Source organism: Tursiops truncatus, chromosome 10 (assembly GCF_011762595.2).
Source record: "Tursiops truncatus isolate mTurTru1 chromosome 10, mTurTru1.mat.Y, whole genome shotgun sequence".
Taxonomy (NCBI): domain Eukaryota; kingdom Metazoa; phylum Chordata; class Mammalia; order Artiodactyla; family Delphinidae; genus Tursiops; species Tursiops truncatus.
The window spans coordinates 98,615,326-98,636,605 of NC_047043.1; the positions used below are offsets into that span (position 1 = coordinate 98,615,326).

At 37.4% G+C, this 21,280-nt stretch overlaps 1 protein-coding gene across 11 annotated transcripts in view; it reads right to left on the reverse strand.

The window, feature by feature from the left end:
- TMCC1 (transmembrane and coiled-coil domain family 1) overlaps positions 1–21,280 on the reverse strand; it is a 219,408-nt gene that overhangs the window by 149,230 nt on the left and 48,898 nt on the right. For 5 of the 11 annotated variants that reach the window (XR_012323929.1, XM_019933682.3, XM_073787750.1 and 2 more), the window contains exons 2-3: positions 13,050–13,105; positions 8,500–9,201 (exon numbers count right to left, since the gene is read on the reverse strand). Coding sequence is in view for 7 of the 11 variants with exons in the window: in XM_019933682.3 (XP_019789241.1) it covers positions 8,500–9,075 (576 nt within the window). In the remaining 4 variants the exon portion in view is untranslated. Of the gene's footprint in view, positions 1–8,198; positions 9,202–13,049; positions 13,106–20,790; positions 20,890–21,280 lie in introns of those variants that run through there. The other 6 variants (XM_019933683.3, XM_073787748.1, XM_073787752.1 and 3 more) reach the window with 6 other exon arrangements.

Here is a 21,280-nt window from a genome sequence, read left to right on the forward strand (position 1 = left end):
CGGGCAAAATGGGTGAAGAGGATGTAATGTACAGCCTAGGAAATATAGTTAATAACATTGTAATAACTTTGTATGGTGCCAGATGGTTACTTAACTTATTGTGGTGATCAATTCATAACGTATGTGAATGTCAAATCACAATGCTGTACATCTGAAACGAATATAATATTGTATGTCAACTATAGTTCAATTTAAAAAGGAAAATAAAATGTAAGACAACCTTAGTTTTAAGTTAAAATAAAATATTCAAATATACTTCAATAAAATTTTTAAAATAAGGGAATTCCCTGGTAGTCCAGTGGTTAGGACTTGGTGCTTTCACTGCCGGGGCCTGGGTTCGACCCCTTGTCAGGGAACTAAGATCCCACAAGCCATGCAGTGCAGCCAAAAAAAAATTAAATTAAAAGATAAAAATAAAATAAAATATTCAAAGTACATATCTTTTTAAATAATTTTTTTGATAATAAAATCTTTTACTGACTGTCTGTAAGACCTATATCCAAAAGTTCATAGCAGTTTAATTCATTATAGCCAGAAAATGGAAATGATCCAAATGTCCATCAGCTGGTGAATGGATAAACAAATAGATACACAATGGAATACTATTCAGCAATAAAAATGATGCAAGAACATAGGTGAAACTCCCAAGCATTATGCCAAGTGAAAGAAGCCAAACACAAAAGACTATGCACTGTATGATCCCATTTACATTAAATTCTAGAAAAGGCAAAACAATAGTGATAGAAAGCAAATCAGTGGTTGCCAGGGGCCAAGGGTTGGTTAGAGAACAGAGGACTTACAGCAAAGGAGCATAAGAAATCATTCTGGGGTGATGGAGATGTTCTATACCATGATTGCTGTTACATGACTATTCATTTCTCAAAACTAATAAAACTGCACACTTAAAATTACTGGGTTTTATTGAAGTATATGTCAGTAAAGTTGACAAAGAACATTAAAAAAACAATTTTATTAAAAAAGATTCTCCCTTGGCTTTGTTTCTATGAAGTTTTCAAAACAATATAAATGCATACAATATGCTTTACTTATGCTTTTTCATTATAACATAAAAGTCTGTAATCCTAAAATCACTACCAATAAATTTCTTAATGTTCTCTGGTACAGATTAAGACAAATTATACAATCACATTGTTAGTTTGTATTGCCAAGTACATTGCATAATTGACAACAAATGTCCTTTTTACTTGAATTACATCATAAATATATGCTACTTTTCCTCATTTATACTTTTAATTTTAATGAAGTGAATCATTATTCTGATGATTCTGTTATTCTGGTGGATTTGCTTTTCTGACACATTTAACTTCTTAAAGTGATTTACTGTCCACTATCTGTTTGTTTCTCTTTAGTGTCTTTTTTATTTTATTTATTTATTTTATTTATTTTATTTACTTATTTTTGGCTGCGTTGGGTCTTCGCTGCTGCGTGCGGGCTTTCTCTAGCTGCAGAGAGTGGGGGCTACTCTTCGTTGTGGTGCGCGGGCTTCTCGTTGTGGTGGCTTCTCTTGCTGCGGAGCATGGCTCTACGCATGTGGGCTTCAGTAGTTGTGGTGCGTGGGCTCAGTCGCTGTGGCTCACGGGCTTCTCACTGTGGTGGCTTCTCTTGTTGCAGAGCACAGGCTCTAGGCGTGTGGGCTTCAGTAGTTGCGGCACACGGGCTCAGTAGTTGTGGCTCACAGGCTCTAAAGCACAGGCTCAGTAGTTATGGCGCACGGGCTTAGTTGCTCCACAGCATGTGGGATTTTCCCAGACCAGGGCTCAAACCTGTGTCCCCTGCACTGGCAGGTGGATTCTTAACCACTGTACCACCAGGGAAGCCCCTAGTGTCTTCTTTAGATAGGAGAGGTTTAAAGGTCCTAGACTCGATATTTAGATTTCTAGGTTAAATATGCTGTAAAATAAACTTACTAGTGCCAGAAGGAGACACAGAATGAAAGTGATTTACTATCATAAAAGCCTTAAGGAATACATAAAAGTAAAGCCAAAAGATAGCAAGTTGGTGACACTAAGGGACAGACCTCACCCACAAATGTGTTCTGTTTTGGCTTGCACAGTATGTTAAAAATCAAGAGATTATTCATTTAACTTTCTAGTTTCTCTTGAAAATTCAGAAGCCTTGGCAATACTGGGCTCACAGTCCTAATTTACAACAATCAGCTAAAGTTCAGAAGACACTGTCCCTTTAGACAGGGCACATACTCTTTCTTTAGTCCATCCAAGCCTCTAACACTTGAGTTCACTCATTGTCACTACATACCTGGCTACACGTATCTGAGTTTTCAAACCCTAGTTTGAAACAGTTTGAGGTTAGTGCCTCAACTAAGCATAACTGAGAGATGAAGTTAGAGTTATATGAATGGAGTTCCCCCTAAATTTGTTATGCTTAGTTCTCCTTCCAGGCAGACCAAAAAAACCTGTTCATTAAGAGTAAATGATAAGAGTCCCTCCCATCAGGAAACTTACACAAGCCTCTTAGGTAGCCTCATCCACCAGAGGGCAGACAGCAGAAGCAAGAAGAACTATAATCCTGCAGCCTGTGGAACAAAAACCACATTCACAGAAAGACAGACAAGATGAAAAGGCAGAGGGCTATGTACCAAATGAAGGAACAAGATAAAACCCCAGGAAAACAAATAAATGAAGTGGAGATACGCAACCTTCCAGAAAAAGAATTCAGAATAATGATAGTGAAGATGATCCAGGACCTCGGAAAAAGAATGGAGGCAAAGATCGAGAAGATACAAGAAATGTTTAAAAAAGACCGAAAAGAATTAAAGAGCAAAGAAACAGAGATGAATAATACAATAACTGAAATGAAAACTATACTAGAAGGAATCAAAAGCAGAATAACTGAGGCAGAAGAACGGATAAGTGACCTGGAAGACAGAATGGTGGAATTCATTGCTGTGGAACAGAATAAAGAAAAAAGAATGAAAAGAAATGAAGACAGCCTAAGAGACCTCTGGGACAACACTAAACACAACAACATTTGCATTATAGGGGTCCCAGAAGGAGAAGAGAGAGAGAAAGGACCTGAGAAAATATTTGAAGAGATTATAGTCGAAAACTTCCCTAACATGGGAAGGAAATAGCCACCCAAGGCCAGGAAGCACAGCGAGTCCCATACAGGATAAACCCAAGGAGAAACTCGCCGAGACACATAGTAATCAAATTGGCAAAAATTAAAGACAATGAAAAATTACTGAAAGCAACAAGGGAAAAACGACAAATAACATACAAGGGAACTCCCATATGCTTAACAGCTGATTTCTCAGCAGAAACTCTACACTGCCAGAAGGGACTGGCATGATATACTTAAAGTGATGAAAGGGAAGAATCTATAACCAAGATTACTCTACCCAGCAAGGATCGCATTCAGATTCGATGGAGAAATCAAAAGCTTTACACACAAGCAAAAGCTAAGAGAATTCAGCACCACCAAACCAGCTGTACAACAAATGCTAAAGGAACTCCTCTAAGTGGGAAACACAAGAGAAGAAAAGGACCTATAAAAACAAACCCAAAACAATTAAGAAAATGGTCATAGGAACATACGTATCAATAATTACCTTAAACGTGAATGGATTAAATGCTCCAACCAAAAGACACAGGCTTGCTGAACGGATACAAAAACAAGACCCATCTATATGCTGTCTACAAGAGACCCACTTCAGACCTAGGGACACATACAGACTGAAAGTGAGGGGATGGAAAAAGATATTCCATGCAAATGGAAATCAAAAGAAAGCTGGAGTAGCAATACTCATATCAGATAAAATAGACTTTAAAATAAAGAATGTTACAAGAGACAAGGAAGAACACTACACAATGATCAGGGGATCAATCTAAGAAGACGATATAACAATTATAAATAAATATACACCCGATCGACAGTAACACAATAACGGTGGGAGACTTTAACACTTCACTTACACCAATGGACAGATCATCCAAACAGAAAATTAATAAGGAAACACAAGTTTTAAATGACACAACAGACAAGACAAATTTAATTGATATTTATAGGACATTCCATCCAAAAACAGCAGATTACACTTTCTTCTCAAGTGCGCACGGAACATTCTCCAGGATCGACCACATCTTGGGTCACAAATCAAGCCTCAGTAAATTTAAGAAAATTGAAATCATATCAAGCATCTTTTCTGACCACAACACTATGAGATTAGAAATGAATTACAGGGAAAAAAACGTAAAAAACACAAACACATAGTGGCTAAACAATACATTACTAAATAACCAAGAGATCACTGAAGAAATCAAAGAGGAAATCAAAAAATACCTAGAGACAAATGACAATGAAAACACGACGATCCAAAACCTATGGGATGCAGCAAAAGCAGTTCTAAGAGCGGAGTTTATAGCTATACAAGCCTATCTCAAGAAACAAAAATCTCAAACAATCTAACCTTACACCTAAAGGAACTAGAGAAAGAAGAACAAACAAAACCCAAAGTTAGCAGAAGGAAAGAAATCTTAAAGATCAGAGCAGAAATAAATGAAATAGAAACAAAGAAAACAACAGCAAAGACCAATAAAACTAAAAGCTGGTTCTTGGAGAAGATAAACAAAATTGATAAACCATTAGTCAGACTCATCAAGAAAAAGAGGGAGAGGACTCAAATCAATAAAATTAGAAATGAAAAAGGAGAAGTTACAACACACAGCAGAAATACAAAGCATCCTAAGAGACTACTACAAGCAACTCTATGCCAATAAAATGGACAACCTGGAAGAAATGGACAAATTCTTAGAAAGGTATAACATTCCAAGACTGAACCAGGAAGAAATAGAAAACATGAACAGACCAATCACAAGTAATGAAATTGAAACTGCTTAAATATCTTCCAACAAACAAAAGTCCAGGACCAGATGGCTTCACAGGTGAATTCTATCAAACATTTAGAGAACAGCTAACAGCCATCCTTCTCAAACTCTTCCAAAAAATTGCAGAGGAAGGAACACTCCCAAACTCATTATATGAGGCCACCATCACCCTGATACTAAAACCAGACAATGATACTACAAAACAAGAAAATTACAAACCAATATCACTGATGAATATAGATGCAAATATCCTCAACAAAATACTAGCAAACAGAATCCAACAACACATTAAAAGGATCAGACACCATATTCAAGTGGGATTTATCCCAGGGATGCAAGGATTCTTCAATATACACAAACAATCAATGTGATACACCATAATAACAAATTGAAGAATATAAACCATATGATCATCTCAATAGATGCAGAAAAAGCTTTTGACAATATTCAACACCCATTTATGATGAAAACTCTCCAGAAAGTGAGCATAGAGGGAACCTACCTCAACATAATAAAGGCCATACACGACAAACCCACAGCAAACATCATTCTCAATGGTGAAAAACTGAAAGCATTTCCTCTAAGATCAGGAACAAGATAAGGATGTCCACTCTCACCACTATTATTCAACCTAGTTTTGGAAGTCCTAGCCACGGCAATCAGAGAAGAAAAAGAAATAAGAGGAATACAAATTGGAAAAGAAGAAGTAAAACTGTCACTGTTTGCAAATCACATGATACTATACATAGAGAATCCGAAAAATGCCACCTGAAAACTACCAGAGCTAATCAATGAATTTGGCAAAGTTGCAGGATACAAAATTAATGCACAGAAATCTCTTGCATTCCTATACACTAATGATGAAAAATCTGAAAGAGAAATTAAGGAAACACTCCCATTTACCACTGCAACAAAAGGAATAAAATACCTAGGGATAAACCTACCTAGGGAGACAAAAGACCTCTATGCAGGCAACTATAAGACACTGATGAAAAATTGAAGATGATACCAACAGATGGAGAGATATACCATGTTCTTGGATTGGAAGAATCAATATTATGGAAATGACTATACTACCCAAAGCAATCTACAGATTCAACGTAATCCCTATCAAATTACCAATGGCATTTTTTACGGAACTAGAACAAAAAATCTTAAAATTTGTATGGAGACACAAAAGACCCCGAATAGCCAAAGAAGTCTTGAGGGAAAAAAATGGAGTGGGAGGAATGAGACTCTCTGACTTCAGACTATACTACAAAGCTACAGTGATCAAGACAATATGGTACTGGCACAAAAACAGAAACACAGATCATTGGAACAAGATAGAAAGCCCAGAGATAAACCCACACACCTATGGTCAACTAATCTATGACAAAGGAGGCAAGGATATACAATGGAGAAAAGACAGTCTCTTCAATAAGTGGTGCTGGGAAAACTGGACAGCTACATGTAAAAGAATGAAATTAGAACATGCCCTAAAACCATACACAAAAATAAACTCAAAATGGATTAGAGACCTAAATGTAAGACTGGACACTATAAAACTCTTAGAGGAAAACATAGGAAGAACACTCTTTGACATAAATCACAGCAAGATCTTTTTTGATCCACCTCCTAGAGTAATGGAAATAAAAAACAAAAATAAACAAATGGGACCTAATGAAACTTCAAAGCTTTTGCACAGCAAAGGAAACCATAAACAAGATGAAAAGGCAACCCTCGGAATGGGAGAAAATATTTGCAAACAAATCAACAGACAAAGGACTAATCTCCAAAATATATAAACAGCTTATGCTGCTCAATATTAAAAAAACAAACAATCCTATCCAAAAATGGGCAAAAGACCTAAACAGACATTTCTCCAAAGGAGACATACAGATGGCCAAGAAGCACATGAAAAGCTGTTCAACATCACTAATTATTAGAGAAATGCAAATCAAAACTACAATGAGGTATCACTTCACACCAGTTAGAATGGGCATCATCAGAAAATCTACAAACAACAAATGCTGGAGAGGATGTGGAGAAAAGGGAATCCTCTTGCACTGTTGGTGGGAATATAAATTGATACAGCCACTATGGAGAACAGTATGGAGGTTCTTTAAAAATCTAAAAATAGGGCGCTTCCCTGGTGGCGCAGTGGTTGAGAGTCCACCTGCTGGTGCAGGGGACACGGGTTCGTGCCCCGGTCCGGGAAGATCCCACATGCCGCGGAGTGGCTGGGCCCGTGAGCCATGGCCGCTGAGCCTGCGCGTCCGGAGCCTGTGCTCCCGTGGGAGGCCCGCGTACCGCAAAAACAAACAAACAAACAAAAAAAAAACAACTAAAAGTAGAATTACCATATGATCCAGCAATCCCACTACTGGGCATATACCCAGAGAAAACCATAATTCTAAAAGACACAGGTACCCCAATGTTCATTGCAGCACTATTTACAATAGCCAGGTCATGGAAGCAACCTAAATGCCCATCGACAGACGAATGGATAAAGAAGATGTGGTACATATATACAATGGAATATTACTCAGCCATAAAAGGAATGAAATTGGGTCATTTGTTGAGACGTGGATGGATCTAGAGACTGTCATACAGAGTGAACTAAGTCAAAAAGAGAAAAACAAAGATCGTATATTAACGCATGTAGGTGGAACCTAGAAAAATGGTACAGATGAACCGGTTTGCAGGGCAGAAGTTGAGACACAGATGTAGAGAACAAACGTATGGACACCAAGCGGGGAAAGCTGCAGGTGGGGGTGGGGATGGTCGTGTGATGAATTGGGTGATTGGGATTGACATGTATACACTGATGTGTATAAAATTGATGACTAATAAGAACCTGCTGTATAAAAAAATAAAATTCAAAAATTTTTTAAAAAAGTAAATGGTAAGAATGCATACGTTCTACTGTAGAAAGCAAAATGTATACTGAATGCTGATAATGTGGTACAGTGTGTAATGAAATTATAAGCAATTTAGTATATTTCCATGCTAAGCACAAACCCAGATTCCAGAACTCTATTCATTATGTTCACTAATGTAAGAAAGCCAGTTCATGTGCAAAACTAAAGCAACAAGAACAAACAAAGCATCTTTATTTCTCTACCATAAAACTGAGCCTTTTCATATAATACATGAAGAGCACATGAAATATACTGAAGGTTTTAGCAAAAGGTCAAAATAAATAAAATATAGCAATATGTTAGAAAGCAAATAGGAATATAATTATAAGCATTCATTATTAGCTATAACGATTATTATTCATCTCACTTATTTAATGAAAAGGGAAACCATCTTTTGCCACAACTTTGAGGTACTTGATGAGATAGATACCTCTTTTTTTTTCTTTTTTTTTGTGGTACGCGGGCCTCTCACTGTTGTGGCCTCTCCCGCTGTGGAGCACAGGCTCCGGACATGCAGGCTCAGTGGCCATGGCTCACGGGCCCAGCCGCTCCGCGGCATGTGGGATCTTCCCGGACCGGGTCACGAACCCGTGTCCCCTGCATCGGCAGGCGGACTCTCAGCCACTGCGCCACCAGCAAAGCCCAGATACATCTTTTTAGTCACCAAAGCAAAGTTTGCAGAGTCCTAGATACAAAGAACAATAAGTTAACAGATAATCTAACAGACTTACCCGTTCTGCAGATGCCTCATCCCCTGGCAGACACGCAGCAGCAGCAGCAGCAGCAGCACAAGCTATTTCCATCACAGTGGAGCTGGTAGGAGCATCAGTAGTGGATGAAGATCTGGGTCGGCCGGACTGCATAACAGTTGCCATCTCCTGGCCAGACTTCCTGTTGATTTGGGGACTTCCCTTTGGGGCCTCTGGCTTGCCCCGCCTACTATGCAAGCTCGTCCCTCTCTTCATCTTGGGTGGCACTCGGATCTGCTGCAGGACACGATTCAGAGCTGTGGGGTGGGTGGGGACACCATCAATCTCAGCACACGCGTTCTGGCTTTCTAGATCCATTTCAGGTTCTGGGTCTGCCTGAATTTGTTGCACATCATGTGGAGACACTGATGACCTCCTGCGCTGGTGCTGGAAGAGATGCTTCAAGCCTTGGCCAATCACATTAATGTTCTCCAAAGCATTGTGGGTCATTTTAGACAACTTTTGTTCTGATTCTGTCTGCTTTCTGGCCTCTGCATCTTGGGATCTGCCTCCAGGATCAGGGTCCTCAAATAACTGTTCACTGCCCGAAGGCTCCATCAGTAGACTTAATACGATTATTTGCAAACTCAAAAATTTTTAAACACACCAAGACTGTCAAATTAGGTAGGCATTGCTTCAACAGTGACTACACATGCAGCTTTGAGGCGAAGGCTTCATGCCTATCTAATGTTAAAAAAGAAAAGAAAAAAAAAAAAGAACCTCATATTATAAATCCATGCAGAAACTCCAGGGTTAAAACAAAGAAAAACATGCCACTAGCCAAACAATTAAGCAATCTTTAATCAGAAGATTAAAAGATAGTTTTCCAGATAGTGGGTAATGACTATCTTCTAGAATAGGAGAAAAAGCTCAGAAACAAGTACACAGGAAATGAAAAGAGCAACGTTTTAAAAAATCCCTACAAGTTTCAATATGAAGAAGAACTGAATACTAGAGGAGTCATCTTGGAATGGAAACCATAATATTTAAGAGAACAGCCATTACTTGGGGAATAAGAGAGAACAGAGCACAGAGCATTCAATATATATAGTCTTGCTGAGGCAATTTAAATTATTCCTCTCATTCAAAATCACAATTATCTGTACGCTAAAGCTCAGTAGAGTAAATTCAAAGAATAATAGTGAGAAGTGAATATCCCAACCTAACTATATGTGGATTTTAATGGAAAAGAGGAATTTCTGGTTAACTTGCATACTCATCAAGGTCACTGGCAACTAGAAGTGACAGTTCTGCTCTTTTGAGAAGAAAATGTAAATTCAAATCTTATAAGTTGAATTCTCTGCTGAAGCCCAAATGACCTTTTGGCACCACATGAGTGAATGATCCAGAGAGAATCTGTCTTCAGAGAGACTAAAGCTTTGCTCAGTACCAGCTATCAAGATAAGATACTCAAAGAAATGCTTTTCTTTGAACAGTGTCAACCCGGACAGAGGCTTCCCATAAACAGTCAGTCCTCCATATCCACAGGTTCCACATCTGCAGATTTAACCAATTTCAGACGGAAAATATTGGGGGTGGGGGAGTTCCAGAATGTTCCAAAAAGCAGAACCTGAATTTGCCATGTGCCCAGCAACTATTTACATAGCATTTACATTGCATCTATAACTATTTTCATAGCATTTACATAGTATTAGGTATTATAAATACTCTAAAGATGATTTAAAGTATGTGGGAGGATGTGCATAGTTATATGCAAATACTATGCCATTTTATATAAAGGACTTGAGCATCTGAGGATCTCTGTATTTGCAGGGGTCCTGGAACCAATCCTCCAAGGATACCAAGGGACAACTGCATTCACAAAAATTCAAAAGCAAAGAAGTGACACAGTAACTGGGTATGACTGAAAGTAGAGAAAAAGAAAGGTCAAATAGCAACCACATACCAATATTAAATGCAGGAAATTAAAAGGAAGTTGAAACTAAGAGATGCAAGGTCAGCACAATTGCCATGGTTACAGGAATCACATGCCAAAAAAAGGGGGGGATGGTAAGGATGAGATTTTTCAAAGCAGAAAGTGTGTTTTTTTTTTAATTGAGTTTCTGCAAATATATAAAACAAAATTGTATTAATGTACAGAACCTGCTAGGGAGGGCAAAATATGGTGTAGGAAGGTCTTTATTTCCATATTTTACCTCAGACTTTCATTCAAACAGCTTTAAAACTCCCCTACACTACACCAAGTACTTTGAACAGTCTAAGTCACTACTAGTGAAGCACCTAAGGCGGTCACGTTCTGGGGATATGCAGACCCCTGGCCACCAAGCAGCAATCTAAAAGGCATAAATTAGCTGGATTTAAGAGTTCACTGTGACCTCTAGGCTACTAGAGGTCAAACCCACTAGACCTTTCTTCCTGGTAACTACTCTCAGAAGACCTTCTCATCATGTATATGGACATTGTCACTGTGGCTCTGCTGACCATATTCTTTCATGCCTATTTTCCCATCTGCTAACCTCTTCATGACTCAGGAGAGTAAACTGTGCTGACAGGGTTAAAGACCTTTGTCTCTCACCGGTACCTTCCTACTGTCTAAATACCACAAAATTCTTTGCTCCCAAACTAAGCAAATGAGTAGGAGCCATGAGAATGGGAAATTTCACGGCCTTTCCCTCAAATTCTTTGTGGCCACACGGAAATCTTGCCACACCACTGGGGGCCTCCTACCTTTTTCCTGACTGTGTATTGCTTTATATTTCCTTCTCCCTTTTCAAGAGCCAAGAAAGAGGCCCTTAATCCTTACTAGATTAACAACTGTCTTGGTTTGTACTGGAGTTTTCTGTGGCTCCTTGTGGGGAAAAATGTTGACAATAGTGTATGTGTTTAATTATCCTCATCTTCTCTCAAGAGTTTGTAGCACATACTAATAGTTATTGAATTATTTTCACTCTGCAAAGCATTAAGCTTCTCAGAGAAAAAGGGCTATGTAACCAAGATAATCCAGTAACAGTGTATATCAAGTAATCTCTTCTTCCACTGTGAAAGCAGCAGGCTGATAATGAGGAAGTAATTTACTTTTTTTCTTATTTATATTGCATTAGCTAAATAATACAACTGATTTTTTTTTTGGTTGATTTTGAAAGTAAATATGTAAAATAAGCTTCTCCCATGAGAATAAAAGATACCATGAAGAGAGGAATGGTGTCAAGGTTAGCTGGAAAACCAAATGACCCACTTGTCTCATATATAAACATATCAGGAATTTATTACTCAGCAAATCAGTTTTATTAGGCAGTATTATAAACTAATCAGGTGGTCACCTGCTTCTTATTTTTTAAAAAATGGAGAATCTGGTACATTTTAAATGTCAGTAACTTCATTTGAGATTTCACTAGCATGTCTACATTATTTATTTTCAAATAATTCAAAATGATCAATTACAAGGAAATTCCAGCATGTCTAGGAAAACCTAGAAATAAAGTGTTAATTTTCAAGCCAAAGCTTGCACAGGATATCGACATAGCTGCAAAGATTACCTAGAAGAAGAGTAATAAATTCTGGGATTTCTAAAGGCAAAACATATATTAATGATACTAACAGAAGCTTACTTAACATGGAACACTAAAGAAACTTAATTGAGCTTTGAACATCAAGTTGTTAGACAAGAATTTTGAAAAACAACCTGTTGCACTGATTATAAAATGTAATCTGGTACTTGTACCTATCATCTGCATTATTGCTGTGATATCAACACAAACAAGAAATATTGCTTGTCCAAAAAAAAAAAAGAAAAAGAAAGAAAGAAGTATTTCTTGTCAAATACTGTGAAACTTGGTAAAACTTTCTGTAGGCCAAGAAAAAATCTTTAAGGCCACCTTTTAATTTGCGACAAATATTAAGGAAGGTCAAATGCTATGCCAAAAATACCAAAGACAGTAATGCTATAATAATTAATTATATAAAACTTGTGACAGTAAGAAAAGCAAGCACTAAAGGAATTCAATAATGTGAAAGTTTTTTAGAACTCCCCTATTTTCTTCTGTAAAACAGTAGTAAAATTCAAATCAATAATAACTGTTGCTCAGTTTATAAAATTTCTCAAATAACCATATTGGGGTCTCTGGTTTAACACAAACAAGTACAACAGTAAAGCTAAGTGTGCTTTCGAAAGAAGGAAATGTTAGCTTCTCTTTTATTCATTCAGCTTCTCTGAAAAGTAAAGTTCTTTTAGTAAACCAGAGGAAATGGGTAAAGAGCAAAGGGAACAAAAGGACATGGGAGAAAGGGGGCAGGGGGAAGGGGTGAAAAGTGGGGAAAAAAGAGGAAGAAAACTGGTAGCCACCAACAAACCAGGTATTTCAGATAACTTTGTTAAATTCTCAGAATTTTTAAGAATTTTTCTACAACAGTTTTGCAAAAAAATTCCAAATTATATATGAATTGTCTTTCTTTTTTTCCTTTAAGTTTTTCTTCCCAACTGTTTAGTTTTTGTGATAGATATGGTGACCAAAGCTTTCTGGTTTGGCTATGAACCAAGTTATTTCATTGATGATAAAGAGTTGGATACTTGCCTTTATCACTCTTCCTCAAGCACTTCTAAGGTGTTCTGGAATCGTTTTAGGAAAAGCTGAAAAGCAAACATTAAGAAATACAAAGTGAGAAACTTACAGGATGGAAACATCTATATAAACAAAGAAAAGTAAGTATACACATAACAAAATGTTAACATTTATCTCTCACTGGTGGGAGTAGGGTAATTTTTTCTAGTGTTTTTTAGTATTTTCTAATTTTGCAAAGGTATAATAAAAAACTGTAATCAAGGAAAAATACCTTGGGAAAAAAAGAAACTTGTCAATACTTAAAAAAGAAAGTGGCGTGTTTTATAAATAGCAATGAATATTTTTACACTATGATACTGAATTAGGAATGGTTATTCCATTAATTCTGATCTTAAAGTAACATGAAATGCAAAACAAGTACATACATGAAAAACAGCATAATTTTATAAGCAAATATTTTTCAAGTAGCTTCCAATTGTCTATCTGCATTTTATATTTAAAAGCAACTCTTAAAAACTATATCTACCCTGAACAATTGAGGCTCAAGATGCACCAAAATTGAAAATTTCCTGGAAAACAAGTTTCTGACAGCCATTACCAGAGAAGCAATTTACTTAGGCACATATTTGGGGGGCATCTGCTTTGTGCTCAGCATTATACAGACCAAATAACGTATCCTATCTTACCCTCAAGGAACTCACAACCTAGGATGGAAAGTAAGATTTACATACTTGCAACTTAAGGAAAACAGCACAAAACAACATAATTAAGTGCTAAATTGTGGGAGGAAAACTGTGATTACCATCAGAAGCAGAAGATTAGTTAGATTAGATTTGTTCAGAAAAGCTTCAAGAAGGAGAAAGAAGCTTTAATGAAGGATGAGAAGATGGATGAATAAGCAGGAAAATATAGGCCAAGATTCCCAGCTAGAGAGCAGTAAACACAGCACAGATCAGTAAATACAGTATACGTTTGGGGGCTAGTGAAGAGGCCAGATGCCTGTACTGGTGGATACTCATTTCTGAGTCATCTGGAGAACTAAGTGGCTGGTGGGCAGATGTGAATGGAGGATTTTCCATCTTTAAACTTTTTCTACCTTTTGAATTTTGTACTTTATGACTATTATTATGTTGAGAAAAAATAAACTTACATATTTGAAGAAAAGAAAGTAAATACATGTTTACATGTTTTAATCTCTAGGGTAAACATTTAAAAATAGTAGAAGAGTATATAACTACTAGGCTAATAGAAAGGAAAAGTAGAATTAAAATACCCAAATAAATGCAAAAAGGCGGGAAAGCAAGATCACAGATAAGTAGAACATATAAAAAGCAAAATATAAGATGTCAACTGTAAACCCAAATATTCCAGTAATTACATTAAAAGTAAGTGGACCAAAAGAAAAAAATCATTGTACTAAATAAAAAACAGGGAATTGGTGGTCCAGTGGTTAGGACTCGGTGCTTTCACTGCAGTGGTCCAGGTTCAATCCCTGGTCTAGGAACTAAGATCCCACAAGCTGCGCAGCATGGCCAAAAAAAAAAAATTTCAATCTTATGGTGTCTAAAAGAATCACACCAAAAATATAGAGAACAATTAAAATAAAACGTATGGAAAAGGTCACACAAACATAAACTAAACAAAAGCTGCTCTAGCTTTATTAATAGTACTCAAAGTAGATTATAATGCAAAAAGTGTTAACAGAGGAGTAATTCATAGGATTAAATGTAGAATTCATCAGGAAGACATAATTTTAAATTTGTATGCATGCAATAACATAGCCTCCAAATACATAAAGCACAACTTAGCAGAACTACAAGGAGAAGTGAAATATATCCATAATCATAATGGGGAAATTTTTAACATCTATCTCAGTAATTGATAGAATAAATGACCTAAATAGGAGGAAATAAAGAGATAAATATAGATTTGAATAGCATGGTTAACAAACTGGAACTAAACAGACATTTATGTAACACAGCACCCAGTAACTGCAGAATAAATACTCTATCAAGCACAAAGAGATCACTTACAAAAACTGATCCATATGCTGAGCACTAAGGCAAGTTTCACAAGTTATTCTCTGACCACAATGTGGATTCCTAAGGTTTAGAAAGAGTAGATGAAATCACATTCTCCCCACCACCCACACTGTCTCCTGACCCAACCTGTCGGCAATACAGATGGGATGAAGCAATACAGAGGCTGGACAAGCACCCAAAACCCTAAAAGAGAGAAAGCTTTCTCTCTAACCAAAGGAAATATAGCCCCAAGAGCATGAAAGAATCCCATTGCGGTCAGGAAGATTAAACCACAAATTATGATAAATTGCTGAAGACTGAATGTGGGCTAGCATGAGAGTGTAAAGTCTCTGGGGGCTGCAATCATAGGAGAGTTTCCAGCCTATTACAGGCTTTTCCTCCAGAAATCCCAAAAGGCTCCCTAATGCGGGGGCGGGGGGGGGGGGATCTGAGAGAATGCAAAGAAAGTTCCTCATCCCTGCCCCCACCTCTGTGGAGCTTGGCAGCCAATGCCAATCAGCCCAGATCTATTTCCTCCATCTCCCTATGGAATGAAAGACTTAATCTGCAAGAAAAAAAAAAATCACCAAGGCCTGTACCCTGAGAACACTGGCAGAATCTCACTATAGCTGGAAGAAAGAAAAGGAGACTACACCCAATCTTCACTATTTCTCTAAAGTAACAATCTTAATACAGGGGGAAAGGGCTTTAAAAACTTTAACTTAGGGACTTCCCTGGCGGTCCAGTGGTTAAGACTCCACACTTCCATTGCAGGGGGCATGGGATGGATCCCTGGTTGGGGAACTAAGATCCTGTGGTATGGCCAAAAAAATAAAATAAAATAAAATACAGGGGCAGAGAAGGCTGCTTTAAATAGAAAATTCAAATAAAGAATAAACCATTATTGGTTAAAATCTATTTAAAAAAAAAACTTTGCCTTAAAAAAAGGGGGTGGTGGTGTTAGAAAACCTAACCCAGACGCAGCAGTTGGGGAAAAACAAGGACGGGGAACAACTCCACTCCTAGAAGTAGAAAGTTTTACGAAGGCCACAGCTCCGAGATCCAGGTTCTAGTGCCTGCCAAAATCTGAGGTTTAACAAACCACCACAGAACTCCCCCCACCCTCCACTACCAGGCTAATAAGCTTTGAGTAAAAATAACAATGGAATATAGCTGCAAAGGACAAACTCACTGTGTGAAACAGCACAAAGGGAAAACCCAAAGCCAAGCAGGGAGATAAGAGACACTAGGGAAATCTGAAGTCTCTGGTTTCCATGGCAACAACAAATGTCAACTCTGGTAACCATAGCAATAATAATGTTTAAACATAGCTCAACCCCTAACAGATTAATTCAAATTCCACCCTAAAGGACTAGCAGAAGGAAACTTGCAGTGTTCTCCAAGCATATCAGATATTTACCTCAGTACTTCCTGTTCTATACAAAATGGTCACGTTTCAACAAGAAATTATGAAGCATGCCAAAGGCAGTAATAAAAACACAGTTTGAGGAAACAAAACAATTATCAGAACTAGATTCAGACATGATATAGATTTTAGAGTTATCAGGGAATTTAAAACATGATTAATATGGTGAAGACTCTAATGGAAAAGGTAGACAACATGCAAGATCAGATAGGTAATTTCAGAGAGACATGGAAATCATAAGAAAAAATCAAGTGGAAAAAACATGGTAATAAATAACAAATGCTTCTGACAAGCTTATTAGTAGATTTCAAACAGCTAAAAAAAGAATCAGTGAACTTGAAGACTGGCTAATAGAAATTGCTCAAACTGAAATGTAAGGAAGAAAAAGAATAGGAAAATAAAACAGAAGAAAAACATCCAAGAACTGTGGGAAAATATCAAACCGTGTAACACTCAGAGTGCCTGGAGAAGAAAGAACAGAGCAGAAGAAATATTTGAATGGCCAAGAACTTACCAAAATTAGTAACAAGACACCAAACTACAGACTTAAAAAGGTCCAAAAACATCAAACAGGATAAATAACAAAAAAACAAAAACAAAAAAACTAAGCATATCATATTCAAATCGCTGAAAGGCAAAGAGAAAATCTTGAAGGCAGTCAGAGAGGGGAAAAAACATATTATATACAGAGGAACAGGATAAGGATTATAATAAGCTTCTTGTCAGCAACTGTCCAAGCAAGATGATACTGGAGTAGCAACTTTAAAATGTAAGAAAAAACTGCTGAACCAGTATTCTATATCCAGTGAAAATATCCTTCATAAATGAAGAGGAAATAAGGACTTTCCCAATGTAAGCTGGTGCAGCCACTATGGAAAACAGTATGGAGGTTCCCTAAAAAACTAAAAATAGAGTTGCCATACGATCCAGCAATCCCACTCTTGGGCATATGTCCGGAGAAAACTCTAATTAAAAAAGATACATGCACCCCAATATTCATAGCAGCACTAGTTACAATAGCCAAGACATGGAAGCAACCTAAATGTCCATCAACAGATGAATGGTTGAAGAAGATGTGGTATTATGTATACAATGGACTACTACTCAGCCATAAAAAAGAATGAAATAAACTTATTTACAAGACAGAAACAGACTCACAGACAGAGAAAACAAACTTACGCTTGCCAAAGCGGAAAGGGGGTAGGGATAAACTGGGACTTTGTGCTTAACAGATACATACTACTATATATAAAACAGATAAACAAGGCCTACTGTATAGCACAGGGAGCTATGTTCTTGTAATAACCTAAAATGGAAAAGAATCTGAAAAAGAATAGATATATGTGTGTGTGTGTTTGTGTGTGTGTGTATAACTGAATCACTTTGCTGTACACCTGAAACTAACACAACGCTGTAAATCAACTATACTTCAATTTTTAAAAAATCCTGATTTCAAATTTCTTACATCATCAAGCAGTCACAATATGTCATTCAAAAGAAAAAGGAAAAAACACTCATAATAAACATATGACGTATGTTACATTTCAATACGCCTTCAGAATGTCAAATTTTGCTCAACTGCCACAGAGCCAGTCGTAAATCTCTCTAGAGTAAATGGATGAACACAAAGTTTAGAAATGAAACTTCGTCATGTTTTTCAGATTTTAAAAAAGTCTCTAACTTATGCTCTTTCTCCTTCACTGTAGGTCATTTGAGATGGTTTCAATGGTAACACATACTTTATGCTTTGCTACACTGCAAATTTATTCAACAGTTCTATTCTTGAAGTCATTATTTCTTCTCATGCTTCTATTTTATAAGGGACAACATTTTTCCAGCTACCTCCTAAGGGGATTTGTGATTTAGCAACATCTTTTCCCAGCCCAGTCATTCACACTCAAAACAAATCTTTCTCTTGAGACAGAAATGAGAAAGATATAATCAAGGAAATTCAATAGACATTTACTACTTTGAAAAATGTAATCTCTTCAGTCACAAATATAGTTTTATCACACTTCCTTGAGTTTATTCAATAAATATGGCCAAAGCAAGAGGACCTTACAGTGACTACAAAGAACAGGTAGTTATAGGGCCTTAGCTTAAACTGTTCTGTGAATGAATGAACACGCAAACATGAGAATACAAAATACTAAGATACAGTGTTTCATTAAAGTGAGAAATATGGTCAAAGTGAGACTGCCCAGTGAGTAGTTGATAACTGCTAGACAGCAAACGCACTGGCAGACTCTATCTGATGTATTTTGGAACTATGGAGTCTATTTAAGGCTTGGATCTTCCAAGGGGGAAGGCTTGGACAATAAGTTGCATTTAATTTCAATTTCAACTCTTAGCACTGTAGCAGCTACACAGCTTCCTCCAGCAACATGGACGTGAGCTGAGCAAGGTTCCTACAACAGCTTGGACACAGCTTGTGGGACCTAGGGTGGGCAAAAAAAAGACCCTGTCTTCCAAATATCACAGATCTATGCCCTGATCACTGATTATTGCTTCTGATCACAAAGCTGCAAAGAGACAGGTGCCCATTTTTGTTGCACCTTACCTCCCCACCACCCCGCACCACCCTGTAGTTGCAAGGCCCTCCCTCTCCAGCTAAGTGACTTCCAAGGGATTTATTTAAAGGACTGGTTTCCTGTTCTCCCAATCCTTCTCCCCGCCTCCTTTCCCCCCTATCGGGAGCAAGAGCCTAAAGACTAGGATGTTGGAAAGCAACTGCATACACATTCTTCTCAAGTTCACATGGGACACCTTCCAGGACAGACCATATATTAGCTAACAAATTCCTAGAAACACAAAATCTACCAAGACTAAATCAAGAAGAAATAGAAAGGGACTTCCCTGGTGGCGCAGTGGCTAAGAATCCGCCTGCCAATGCAGGGGACACAGGTTCGAGCCCTGGTCCGGGAAGATCCCACATGCCGCAAAGCAACTAAGCCCGTGTGCCCCAACTACTGAGCCTGCACTCTAGAGCCCACGAGCCACAACCACTGAAGCCCGCGTGCCTAGAGCCCGTGCTCCACAACAAGAGAAGCCACTGCAATGAGAAGCCCACGCACCACAACGAAGAGTAGCTCCCGCTCACCACAACTACAGAAAGCCTGCGCACGTGCAGCAACAAAGACCCAACACAGCCATAAATAAATAAATAAATATTTTTTTTTTAAAAAAAAAAAGAGGAAATAGGAAAATAGACCTATAAAGAGTAAGGAGATTGAATCAGTAATCAAAAATCTCCTGACAAATAAAAGTCCTGACTTGATTTGTTTCACTGGTCAATTCTACCAAGCATTTAAAGAAGAACTAATACCAATCTTTCTTAAACTTTTCCAAAAAATTGAAGAGGAGGGAATACTTCCTAATCATCCTATGAAGCCAGCATTACTGACACCAAAACCAGACAAAACCACCTCAAGAAGAGAAAACAAGAGGGTTATTATCATAACCCTTATTATAATATTGAGACATTTTTTGCCTTTTTCACTTTCACCCTCTCATGAGGATAACGTGACGTTCTCATGGCTCTTAGGGCTAATGGGATATAAGAATCTAGCTGTCTTGTATGAAGTCAAACATTAAAAAGATTGGCACAAATGTAAAATAATCCTACTCTTATTAAATATTATTTTAGAAAATGACGTGTTATTCATATTAACATGTAATGGGTTTATTACTTTTTAAATTAATTAAATATTCTTTAAAATCTGTTTTGATTGCTAATACAGTAAATATCAATAAACATAACCCAAATAAACAAAAGCTTTTTGGGGTCCTCAATAATCTAAGTATAAAGGAGGCCTAATACCAGTTTAATACTGGTCTAACTCACGAAAGTTAAAGAAAGACTGAGGAATCGTCCCAAATTAAAGGAGACTATACCGACTCTGCCCTAGATCTTGGACCGGGAAACAAAAGAAAAGATAATTGGCAAAATTTGAACAGGATTTATAGGTTAGATAACAGTATTGTATTGATGTTCACTTCCTGATTTTGGTAATTGTACTGTGGTCAATAAAATGTGAACTTTGGGGACTCTGGGTGAAGAATTCGGGGGATTCTTTGGCTAGTTTTGCAACTCTTTATAGATTTGAAATTATTTCAAAATGAAAATTAAAATTCTTTTAATTAAATTGATTTAAAAGATCACTCCAACTAAGTATCAGAGAGGATGTGGAGCAACTGCAGCTAGTGCTAATACTAAATGGTATAACCTCTTTGGAAAACGTGTGGCAGTATGGTAGGCAGAACGGTCCCCCAAAGATGTTTCTATCCTGTGAATATGTTACCTTACCTGACAAGAGAGACTGTGCAGACGTGATGGAATCAAAGATTTTGACACTGGGAGGTTATCCTGCATTATCCAGGAGGGCTCAATGTAATCACATAGGTCCTTATAAGTGAAAGAGGGAGGCAAGAGTGTCAGAGTCAGAGGCGATGGGACACAGAAAGAGAGGTCGGCATGATTATATTTTGAAGATGAAAGGGGGTCATGAACCAAGGAGTATAAACAGCCTCTAGAAGCAAGAGGCAAGAAAATAGGATTCTCCCCTAGAATCTCCAGAAAAAATACAGCCTTGCCAACATCTTGATTTTAGCCTAGTGAGATCCATTTCAGACTTCTGGCCCCCAAAAATGTAAGACAATAAACATGTGTTGTTTTAAGCCATTAAGTTTGTGGTCATTTGTTACAGCAATAGGAAGCTAACAGCACTTTCTTAAAAAATTTAACAAACACCCTCCATATGACCTATCCATTCCATTCCAGATTTTTACCCAAGAGA